Source organism: Salvelinus fontinalis, chromosome 1, assembly GCF_029448725.1.
Source record: "Salvelinus fontinalis isolate EN_2023a chromosome 1, ASM2944872v1, whole genome shotgun sequence".
Lineage (NCBI taxonomy): Eukaryota > Metazoa > Chordata > Actinopteri > Salmoniformes > Salmonidae > Salvelinus > Salvelinus fontinalis.
Genome location: NC_074665.1, coordinates 36,187,095 through 36,199,268, shown reverse-complemented (window position 1 = coordinate 36,199,268; position 12,174 = coordinate 36,187,095). Strand labels below are relative to the sequence as shown.

At 39.9% G+C, this 12,174-nt stretch overlaps 1 protein-coding gene across 1 annotated transcript in view; it reads left to right on the top strand.

Annotated features, from left to right (window-relative positions):
- Nucleotides 1-1,298: 1,298 nt before the first annotated feature.
- Nucleotides 1,299-12,174, top strand: part of LOC129853861 (uncharacterized) — a 33,854-nt gene continuing 22,978 nt past the window's right edge. Inside the window, exons 1-3 of the mRNA XM_055920315.1 lie at nt 1,299-1,625; nt 2,497-2,632; nt 3,720-3,830. Coding sequence (XP_055776290.1) covers nt 1,514-1,625; nt 2,497-2,632; nt 3,720-3,830 — 359 coding nt within the window. The 5' untranslated portion in view covers nt 1,299-1,513. The remainder of the gene's footprint in view (nt 1,626-2,496; nt 2,633-3,719; nt 3,831-12,174) is intronic.

Sequence of the window (12,174 nt, the reverse complement as noted above, 5' to 3'; positions counted from 1 at the left end):
CAGCCAGACGATGACTGGCCACCCCTCATAACCTGGATCCATTCTTCTTCCTTGGCCTTTCTAGGGAGTCTTTCCTAGCCACTGTGCTTCTACACCTGCATTGCTTGCTGTTTGGGGTTTTAGGCTGGATTTCTGTGCAGCACTTGGAGATATCAGCTGATGTAAGAAGGGCTTTGTTTAACACCACTTTAATAATGTTTACATATCCCACATTACTCATCTCACATGTATATACTGTTCTATACCATATACTGCATCTTGCCTATGCTCCACGGCCATCGCTCATCCATATATTTATATGTACATATTCTTATTCACCCCTTTACATTTGTGTGTATAAGTTAGTTGTTGTGAATTTGTTAGATTACTTGTTAGATATTACTGCATTGTCGGGAACTAGAAGCACAAGCATTTCACTACACTCCCATTAACATCTGCTAACCATGTGTATGTGACCAATAAAATTTGATTTGATTCAAACTGGGCAGTTAAATTCTCATAAACTATGTCTTTCACAGTTTTAAACGTGTTCAGGGTTTTCCATAGATAGGCAAGTCATGTATAGGTCTATTTACCATAATAAATGCCTTCTATTTGTTTGCCTTAAGTGTCAATCAACCGATACGTTCCTTAACGTTGGTCTTATTGTATCAACAAAAACTGCATAGGAGGAGCTTTAAACCAATAAACATATATTATCTCCTACATTTGGCCACTGACTTACCGCTGAACAGTAAATTGAGCAAGTGGTTATTAAACATTGCCAACCTACTGTCTTTATTCTGAGTTTATGATTTCAATGACACCATATTCTTGTGTTCATTTTCAGGCCGCTCCAGACCAAAGCGTTGGAATGTTGACACAATATTGATACAATGTTACTCAGCGTTGAGTGAGGCTATAACAGTCCCGTGTCTTGATGTAGGCGTTCATCCGACTGGCAACGTTTGCAGCCACAGCCAGCAACATTAAGTTATGTTTAAATGGCGCATTCAATGGAAGACAAATCATTTTGAATGTTTCAGTTTCACGGGTATAATCGGCGAGTCCATACTGTCAAGTTACCACAGCCACACAGTCATAATTGACAATAGTAAAAATTAAAACAGAAATGTGCTTTTTGGTCTTAATTTAAGGTTAGTGTTATGCATAAGATTAGCAGTGTGGTTAGGTTTTAAATCATATTTTAAGAAGATACATTGTAGAAATAGGCGGTGTTGATGACTTTTTGGCTGTGGTAACTAGTGACGATCCCATGTTGAGATTACGAAAATGCAGAGCCAGGTCACATGTGTCTCTATCCAATCAGATTCCCTAGGCGGAGTCTGTCAAGCCTACTGCAGTAAAATCGTTTTTCACACAAATAAATATCCAGCTACTTAGTCGCGTAGGATCTCTGTTAAATGAATGTGTAATTGTTGTTACAATGTATCGTCTCTGTATGGATATTTTGTTTACATTGACAGAGTAATAGTCAGGCGGCACAGGGTCGATCGTATGCAGTATTCGCATAATGCTTCCAATGACTAGTGTCGATGGGGACATTTTTGACTGTGTTCAACGAGGGAACGTTGAACATTGTGCACATATCATTCAACATGATCGATCTATCCTCAAAGAGAAAGGTAAGGCTTACCCATGCATGTTTGGGGTATGCATTAGCCTATATAATTTACTGCACACACATTTGGGGAATGGATTCTATTTTTCAACTAGCCTAGCTACCCGACTGTAGCCTATTCTAATGTCACTTCCGGGAAAGGTGTTTACCATACCATTATTCTCGGGAATTTGTTATTACTTTCTGTAGTTAAATGCTGAATAAAAAGGATGTCAGTAAAGATGTCTGTCGTCAGATCTTTACCATTAGAATGTCTTACCCAGTCACTTTGTTGCATCAAATATGCATGAGTAAATTGCTTTGGTACCAGCAGCAGATAATGGTTTATGTATTGTTTTATAACCAATCTAGCTATCTTAAAACTACTGGCCATATAAGGCCTAGTTTTAATTCTGTCAAGTTTTAAAAATAGCAAGTTTCAGAGTCCCATCACAGTTCCAGAATGCATCAACACCAACTTTTCAAGATTTCAGCTGAAAGCTGACTGCTGATGTCTCCTGTTGTGATTTTGTCATGTTGTCAGAGAGAGAGAGAGATACCTTAAAGATGCTTCAAGTACTATGACTGTAAATGATCACATTTATTCTATTACTTTGAGATAGTGTCACTCCCTAACCACCCAAAGAGCAGTAGGCCTACTATTGTCTCTTTACTACTGTCAGGAGCTGTAAGTGTCTGAGAGAATAGACTGAACAACTACCCATCTCAGATCACTGATAAAACACAGACAGGTTAAACACCAACATTTATTTTACTGTGAGATGTTCAATATCTTCTCTAAAGTTCTTCAGTCAAGACTGTCTCCTTTTAACAGCGAAACACAGGCTTTTCATGCTGATGAGACTTGTCATGTGTGTATGTGTTTGTGTTTGTAGGTTGGGGTGGTTTTAGTCCTCTCCACTTTGCGTCCCTCCATGGTAACCGTGCCATGGTTGACATGTTGCTAAGCAACGGAGCTGACCCCAACCTGACCTGTGATGCAGGAATGACGGCCTTCCATTTCGCCTGCAGGTCAGTAACACTGATTGGACTGGGTAGGCCCCACTATCCACTCCTATTAAATCTGTGGAAAGGGACTAGGGGAAGAGCGTTTGAGCCCCTGTAGGGCTGTGACGGACATGGAATTTTGGGTGAAGGTAATTGGCTAGCCAAATGACTGCGGTCACGGTAATGACCGTTCAATTATCAAAAAAATAAATGAAGACATATTTTCTCATAGAATGAATAGAACTGGTGTCCCCATTCAAGTCAATGATGGCGTAATGGGTGGACAGGTGGCCATTGCGAGTGTACCCATAGGAGAAAAGCAATACGTTAAAGTAGGAAGTAAAAGCAGCACATTTACCAATCAATATTTGCTTTGATTTGTTGATTTAACTCAACTGACATTACAAAAAATACATTCCATTGCATGAGCCACATCATCATTTGAATGAACATTCTACATTACCATGGAAATTATTGCATCAAAACACCAGGCAGCAATTGCGAGTGTACCCATGAGTTTACCAGTCAAATTACCGGGGTTAAAGGTTCCAAGCCTGTTCTGTTCATTCTATTTCTATGTGTGCTGCTGCTGCAGGGAGTGGGGCGTTGCCTAGGAAACCAAATACTCGTTTGCTACAACACCTTGCTTGTTTCAGCAAGGAGCAACGTTTCATCACGTTGTTAAGAGTCCATGTTACAGCAGAAACGGACTCAATCGCACGAACGCCCGGCTGTTCATTCCACACAAAAAGAAATGGTTATGATGGTTATTTTATTTTCATGACGGTCTTCATCCGTAACCGTTGGTTATATGGTCATTGTGTCAGCCCAAGGCACCTGGAGCAGAAATGCCGCTCTCTCCTAGAAATGCCTCTCTCTTCTTCTCTCTGAAGTGTGCACTCCTACAGTCCCCCTCATGGATGTAAATGGAGAGGACTGGTGTAAGAAATATGGTTGAACCTCCCTCCAGCCTGTACTTACATCAATCCAATGCTTTTAAATGCTTGGGGGGGGGGGGGGGGGCTGAGTATACACTTCAGGGAGAAATGGAATTGGACTACTAATTAATGCTATTAATATATTTTTGATGGTAATGTGTCTGTCTCTCTAGGCATGGTAATGTATACGTGATGCGCCAGATGATGCAGCATGGAGCTGACCTGCGCATGGTAGACCATCAGGGCAAAACTGCCCTACACCATGGAGTATGTGGAGGGAACATGTAAATGCACACACACACACACACACACATACACACATACACACATACACACATACACACATACACACATACACACATATATATATATATATATATATATATATATATATATATATATATATATATATATATATATATATATATATATATATATATATATATAGCTGCATTATATTATATATCAACTTCATCCCAAGCCAACAGATTTTAAATCTCCATCATTCAAATGTTTTGTTTGTTGTTTAACTTTTTATGCAATTTAAAATTCTTTGAAAAGCACTATACAAGTATATGTGTGTATACAGTGGGTCAAAAAAGTATTTAGTCAGCCACCAATTGTGCAAGTTCTCCCACTTAAAAAGATGAGAGAGGCCTGTAATTTTCATCATAGGTACACTTCAACTATGACAGACAAAATGAGAGAAAAAAAATCCAGAAAATCACATTGTAGGATTTTTTATTAATTAATTTGCAAATTATGGTGGAAAATAAGTATTTGGTCACCTACAAACAAGCAAGATTTCTGACTCTCACAGACCTACTCTCACAGACCTTCTTTAAGAGGCTCCTCTGTCCTCCACTCGTTACCTGTATTAATGGCACCTGTTTGAACTTGTTATCAGTATAAAAGACACCTGTCCACAACCTCAAACAGTTACACTCCAAACTCCACTATGGCCAAGACCAAAGAGCTGTCAAAGGACACCAGAAACAAAATTGTAGACCTGCACCAGGCTGGGAAGACTGAATCTGCAATAGGTAAGCAGCTTGGTTTGAAGAAATCAACTGTGGGAGCAATTATTAGGAAATGGAAGACATACAAGACCACTGATAATCTCCCTCGATCTGGGGCTCCACGCAAGATCTCACCCCGTGGGGTCAAAATGATCACAAGAACGGTGAGCAAAAATCCCAGAACCACACGGGGGGGACCTAGTGAATGACCTGCAGAGAGCTGGGACCAAAGTAACAAAGCCTACCACCAGTAACACACTACGCCGCCAGGGACTCAAATCCTGCAGTGCCATACGTGTCCCCCTGCTTAAGCCAGTACATGTCCAGGCCTGTCTGAAGTTTGCTAGAGAGCATTTGGATGATCCAGAAGAAGATTGAGAGAATGTCATATGGTCAGATGAAACCAAAATAGAACATTTTGGTAAAAACTCAACTCGTCGTGTTTGGAGGACAAAGAATGCTGAGTTGCATCCAAAGAACACCATACCTACTGTGAAGCATGGGGGTGGAAACATCATGCTTTGGGGCTGTTTTTCTGCAAAGGGACCAGGACGACTGATCCGTGTAAAGGAAAGAATGAATGGGGCCATGTATCGTGAGATTTTGAGTGAAAACCTCCTTCCATCAGCAAGGGCATTGAAGATGAAACGTGGCTGGGTCTTTCAGCATGACAATGATCCCAAACACACCGCCCGGGCAACGAAGGAGTGGCTTCGTAAGAAGCATTTCAAGGTCCTGGAGTGGCCTAGCCAGTCTCCAGATCTCAACCCCATAGAAAATCTTTGGAGGGAGTTGAAAGTCCGTGTTGCCCAGCAACAGCCCCAAAACATCACTACTCTAGAGGAGATCTGCATGGAGGAATGGGCCAAAATACCAGCAACAGTGTGTGAAAACCTTGTGAAGACTTACAGAAAACGTTTGACCTCTGTCATTGCCAACAAAGGGTATATAACAAAGTATTGAGAAACTTTTGTTATTAACCAAATACTTATTTTCCACCATAATTTGCAAATAAATAAATAAAAAATCCTACAATGTGATTTTCTGGATTTCTTTTCTCATTTTGTCTGTCATAGTTGAAGTGTACCTATGATGAAAATTACAGGTTTCTCTCATCTTTTTAAGTGGGAGAACTTGCACAATAGGTGGCTGACTAAATACTTTTTTGCCCCACTGTATATACTGAAACAAAATTTAAACGCAACATGCAACAATTTAAAAGATTTTACTGAGTTTCCGTTCATATAAGGAAATCATTACATTTAAATAAATGCATTAGGCCCTAATCTATGGGTTACACATGACTGGGCAGGGGTGCAGGCATGGATGGGCCATGGGTGGCCAGGCCCACCCACAGGGGAGCCAGGACCAGCCACAAACGGGCTTTATTACAGACAGAAATACTCCTCAGCAAACCCCCTCCCTCCCCTCAGACGATCCCACAGGTGAAGAAGCCGGATGTGGAGGTCCTGGGGTGGCGTGTTTACACGTGGTCTGTGAGGCCGTTTGGACATACTGACAAATCTTCTAAAATGATGGAACAATCAATTCAATTCGGAACAATGAACAATCAATTATCTGGCAACAGCTCAGGTGGACAGTCCTGCAGTCCCTCAACTTGAGACATCTGTGGCATAGTGTTGTGTGACAAAATGTCACATTTTAGAGTTGCCTTTTATTGTCCCCAACACAAGGTGCACCTGTGTAACGGCCATTCTGTTTTATCAGCTTTTTGATATGCCACACGGATGGATCTTCTTAGGAAAGAGAAATGCTCACCAACAGGGATGTAAACAATTTGTGGACAAAATTCTAAGAGAAATTAGCTTTTTGTGCATATGGCAAATTTCTGGGATCCTTTATTTGAGCTCATGAAACATGGGAATAACACTTTACATGTTGCATTTATAGACAGTGCATTCGGAAAGTATTCAGACCCCTTGACTTTTTCCACATTTTGTTACGTTACAGCCTTATTCTAAAATGGATTAAATAAAACATTCCCTAATCAATCTACACACAATACCCAATAATGACAAAGCGAAAACAGGTTTTTAGAAATGTTTGCAAATTAAAAAAATTATACAGAAATGTACATAAGTATTCAGACCCTTTGCTATGAGGCTCGAAATTGAGTTCTGGTGCATTCTGTTTCCATTGATCATCCTTGAGATTTTTCTACAACTTGGAGTCCACCTGTGGTAAATTTCAATTATTTGGACATGATTTGGAAAGGCACACACCTGTCTGTAAAAGGCACATGACAGCCTGCTTGGAGTTTGCCAAAAGGCACCTAAAGGACTCTCAGACCATAAGAATCAAGATTCTCTGGTCTAATGAAACCAAGATTGAACTATTTGCCCTGAATACCAAGTGTCACGCCTGGAGGAAACCTTGCACCATCCCAACAGTGAAGTATGGTGGTGGCAGCATCATGCTGTGAGGATGTTTTTCAGCAGCAGGGACTGGGAGACTAGTCAAGATTGAGGGAAAGATGAACAGAGCAAAGTATAAAGAGATCCTTGATGAAAACCTGCTCCGAGTGCTCAGGACCTCAGACTGGGGCGAAGGTTCACCTTCCAACTGGACAACACACAGCCAGCACACAGCCAAGACAACGCAGGACTGGCTTCGGGACAAGTTTCTGCATGTCCTTGAGTGGCCCAGCCAGGGCCCGGGTTTGAACCCGATCAAACATCTCTGGAGAGACCTGAAAATAGCTGTGCAGTGACGCTCCCCATCCAACCTGACAGAGCTTGAGAGGGTCTACAGAGAAGAATGGGAGAAACTCCCCAAATACAGGTGTGCCAAGCTTGTAGCGTCATACAGAATAAAACTTGAGGCTGTAATCACTGCCAAATGTGCTTCAACAAAGTACTGAGTAAAGGGTCTGAATACTTATGTGAATGTAAGTAAATGTAAAAATGTTTATTTTTAATACATTTGCAAACATTTCTAAAACCTGTTTGTGACTCGTTTCAGGAACCTAGGCTTTTATTGGGGGGGGGGGGTAGAAATGCTTTCTGTAATAGGCACATGAAAGTTCACATAAGTAACAAACTTGTATGCCATCTGTAAATACGAATACAATTGTTAAATTATGAGCCAAGTTGGTTTAGCCACAGAAAAAGTCAGCAACCTTCCCGCTAGCCATGATTTTCTGAGATAAGGAGTGGGCTGGACATGCTGATAGATGAGTTTGGATTGGTCTGCCATGTAGCTTGCTTCTGTCTATTTGAGCTGGTCAGTATGTGTAGGTAAACTAAGGGCAACCATGGCATCCGTGACAGAGAGGGAGACGCGTCCATCCATGCATACAGATAGTCTAGCTACAGTGGTTCTTCCTTTAAAGGTTACGAGCTTGTGCCACGCCGTTAGTGGTAGATGGTGGTATTCTGTCATTACACCACACTATCACAAGGGGGAGTTAGAACACTGATCTGTCGGTAGTCTAAACTGTGGCAATTAATGGAGCCGTTTTCAGTCTAAGAGTCTCTTCTCTGGTACTAGATTCCTGCATCAGGCAACAATAACAAAAACTGTCGGTGGTCCTGGAGTTAAGAGAGAACTTGTGTAAATACAATGGGGAATTTAACTTGATACTTGGACTGACGATTTCTGAAAAATAGCCACGGTGGGCTTTTGGTTTCTCTCCCTCTAAAAACAGAAATGAATAATTCTAAATAAGAAACTGGCTTTATTTACAAATTAGTAAGAATGCCTCAGCCCATGTTCAAGAATGGCCTTTTTACTTTATTCAGATTACAATCGCTCACATTCGGTTATTTGAAACAAAATCCTCTCCAAAAGATTTATATTTTTTAAACAAGCTATAGAAAGTTGGTTGCAATTTCAGTAAAAAAATAAATAAAATAAAAGTAAGAACTTGTATGTCGGCCCTGCATTAAAGACCAAAATTATTTAAAGAAAATTGTGATGACTACAAATATATACCAGTTTAATTTAAGGACCAAAAAATTGACAGCTGTGCCATATAGATTGCAAAATAGTTGGGGAGAGATTTTCGATGTACCGATTCATGGCACATGGTTTATGAATTGACACGCAATTTTCCGTTTATTATAACCTACTGCAGGCCTAAACCTATAGGTTTAACCTTCTGAATGAATTATTATATTGAAGATAGAAGGCAGGAAATGAGGCGTTGAAGATGGCGGGGAACAAGATGGCGACACAATCCATGCCAGGCACACCTCTAAGCTCTGGAACTCCACCGCCTGTTTGTGGACTCTGCATGAAAATACCTGTCTATTTGTGGAAAAATCACCCTGATTTAACATATTTAGTCATTCCATGATGGGTTATTAGCAGGACAATAGACTCTTCATACATTGATTTATTTACAAAATGGTAATTTAATAGCCCGGCTACTGTAGGTGTGAAAATCCCCCAACTGCAATGTATTACATTCAAATACATTTTAGTTGCACTTTCCCCCAGCTCCATGACCACGGGTAAAACCTTGCTGAGATGATCAATGTATTTGTTGTATCGTCAATTTCTCAAGCCAAAACGTCTTGATGGCCTTCACCAGTTCATCTTTGCTTGTTAGCTTGGCAGAGTTACGGATGAATGTTTTCAGTAGATTTTTAGATATATTGTAGGCTTACCGTAGGCGACATGAGTCTCACTAGTGTTGAATAATGTGTTGTAGGTCTTTTATTTATTTGTTTATTTATTTTTATTTAACCTTTATTTTACTACATAAAGGTCTACTTACTCTGCTGGCGTCTTGACCCAGTTTATGCCCTCATTTGCAATGCAAACCTGGGCGGCAGTATGTTTTGGGTCATTGTCTGTATTTGGAGAATAAAAAAATACATTTAGCCTAACAGCCAAAATTAGGTACAATAATATAAATGTAAATAGGCCTAAATGTAACAAAATATTGCTATAATCCTACCTTGAAAGAAACGATGTGTACCCAGAAACACCTCTCTGACGTATGGTCCAGCGTATTTCTTGATGATTTCTTCCTCAAAGAAATCTCGAGCCATGATACCTGAAAAAGGAGGCAACAGTGAATTATTGTGGAGCACATAGCAGTCCGTGAGGTGTAGGCTACAGTATTTTGTGTATCTTTGGCTTTGTAAATAGCTAAACTTACCATCAAAAATCAAATATGGGCCTGGTCCCTTGCGAGGAATTGACTGGCAGCTTCATTAAATAGTACCCGCAAAACACCAGTCTCAACGTCAACAGTGAGAGGCGACTCTGGGATGCTGGCCTTCTAGGCAGAGTTCCTCTGTCCAGTGTCTGTGTTCTTTTGCCCATCTTATTCTTTTCTTTTTATTGACCAGTCTGAGATATGGCTTTTTCTTTGCAACTCTGCCTTAATGATCCATAACGAATTACTATGGGAATAAATATCACTGAATGACATAGCGTGGGGACTGGTCTTGATAAATCAATCATGGGCCTATTTATATAATGAATATGAATTCGGAGGGCAGAAATTATGAAATATTAAGGCATTAGACCTCTCACTAAGGCGTCAGTCATACAGAAGTTATACTTAAATTGAAATGTCTTACAGAGCCTTTCCATAAGTCCATTCCAATTTCTTCAACTGTCGTCTGACTGTGATTAGAATGATGTTGATGTGATGCCAGTAGATTCCAGATTGCCTTTGCCGATCGCTCATCATCTTCAACCATCAGTGAGTCGATGGCTTGAATAGTCTCGCTAGAAATGGAATACCACCGTAGATGCTGTGTTTTTGGTTGATGGCCAATATTAAAAATTGTCAAATGCATTTGTGAATTAAATCGCTTTATTGTTGAATCGTCCCACCGGCCAATAGCCAGGGAAAATACAGCGCGCCATATTCAAATAAAATTATATAAAAATCAAACTTTCATTAAATCACACATGTAAGATACCAAATTAAAGCTACACTCGTTGTGAATCTAGCCGACATGTCAGATTTCAAAAAGGCTTTTCGGTGAAAGCAATAGATGCTATTATCTGATGATAGCACAACAGTAAACAAAGGGAATAGCATATTTCAACACTACAAGCACGACACAAAACGCAGAAATAAAATATAAATCATGCCTTACCTTTGACGAAATTCTTTTGTTGGCACTCCAATATGTCCCATAAACATCACAAATGGTCCTTTTGTTCGATTAATTCCGTCGATATATATCCAAAATGTCAATTTATTTGGACCGTTTCATCCAGAAAAACACAGCTTCCAACTTTCGCCAAGTCACTACAAAATATATCAAAAGTTACATGTAAACTTTACCAAAACATTTCAAACTACTTTTGTTATACAACGTTAGGTATTTTTAAACGTTAATAATCGATCAATTTGAAGACGGGATGATCTGTGTTCAATACAAAAAGAAAACAAACTGATGCAACTTTTTTTCGTAACGTGCCTCTCTCAAAAAATGTACTTCATGTGACCCTCATTTACGATAGCCCTACTTCTTCATTACACAAAGGAATAACCTCAACCGATTTCCAAGGACTGGTGACATCCAGTGGAAGCGGTAGGAACTGCAAGCAAGTCCATTAGAAATCTGGTGTCTCTAAGAAAAATCATTGAAAAGACAGTGATTTCGGGGGCACTCTCGTCTGAGTGTGCCAAAGCGCAGAATAACTGATGAAAAAGCGTAATTAAATTGTTGCCAGCAGCACAGTTGCAGTCACCAACACCCTGGATAACATAAAACAGCCTAACCAGCTCTGCTAGGGCAAATAAAATGGTCAGAGTGAGGTGTTCTTTCATTTGTGTCTGGAAGTAGCTAACCAACGTTAGCCAGTTAGCTGGGGTGCTTGACTGCTGTTATTAGTACAGAATGCTCAGATCAACCCTACTCCTCGGCCAGAGCGTCCAGTGTGCGCTCTGAATGCTCAGATAGCGAAACGCTCTGAATTGACGAACTGATAATCTGACAACGCTCTGAGTTTACGGACGGGGCTGAAGCTTAAGAGGGCGTGAACGATGCTGAATGGGTGTAGACAAAGAAGAGCTCTCCAGTAGGTGTACCAAAACATTCAAAGGCCATTTTCTCAAAAGTCAGTTTTATCAAGTTTCAAAGTATAATTACTTTCCCATTGTTCCTCATGTAGTGAATGATATACCATTTTCTAGCTCGGAGTCTCTACTTTTATCCAATGTAAGAAACACAATTTCAAATGTTGTTACATAAGACCGATTTGAGCCGGTCGGTCACATTTTTGCTTTGCCATTATGGTGTATTGTGTGTAGATTGATGAGGGGGAAAATATATTTAATCCATTTTAGAATAAGGCAGAAATGTAACAAAGTGGAAAAAGTCAAGGGGTCTGAATACTTTCCAAATGCACTGTATTTGTTCAGTATACTGTACATATGTAGTACATAAGCAACATGATGTCATGAGATATGATTTTCATGAGCTATAAACATAAAGAGTCACACACTAATATATTTATTTATATATAAATACAGTCGCAAGAAAAAGTATGTGAACCCTTTGGAATTACCTGGATTTCTGCATAAATTGGTCATAAGATTTGATCTGATCTTCATCTCAGTCACAACAATACACAAACACAAACACAATTATACATTTTAATGCCTTTATTGAGC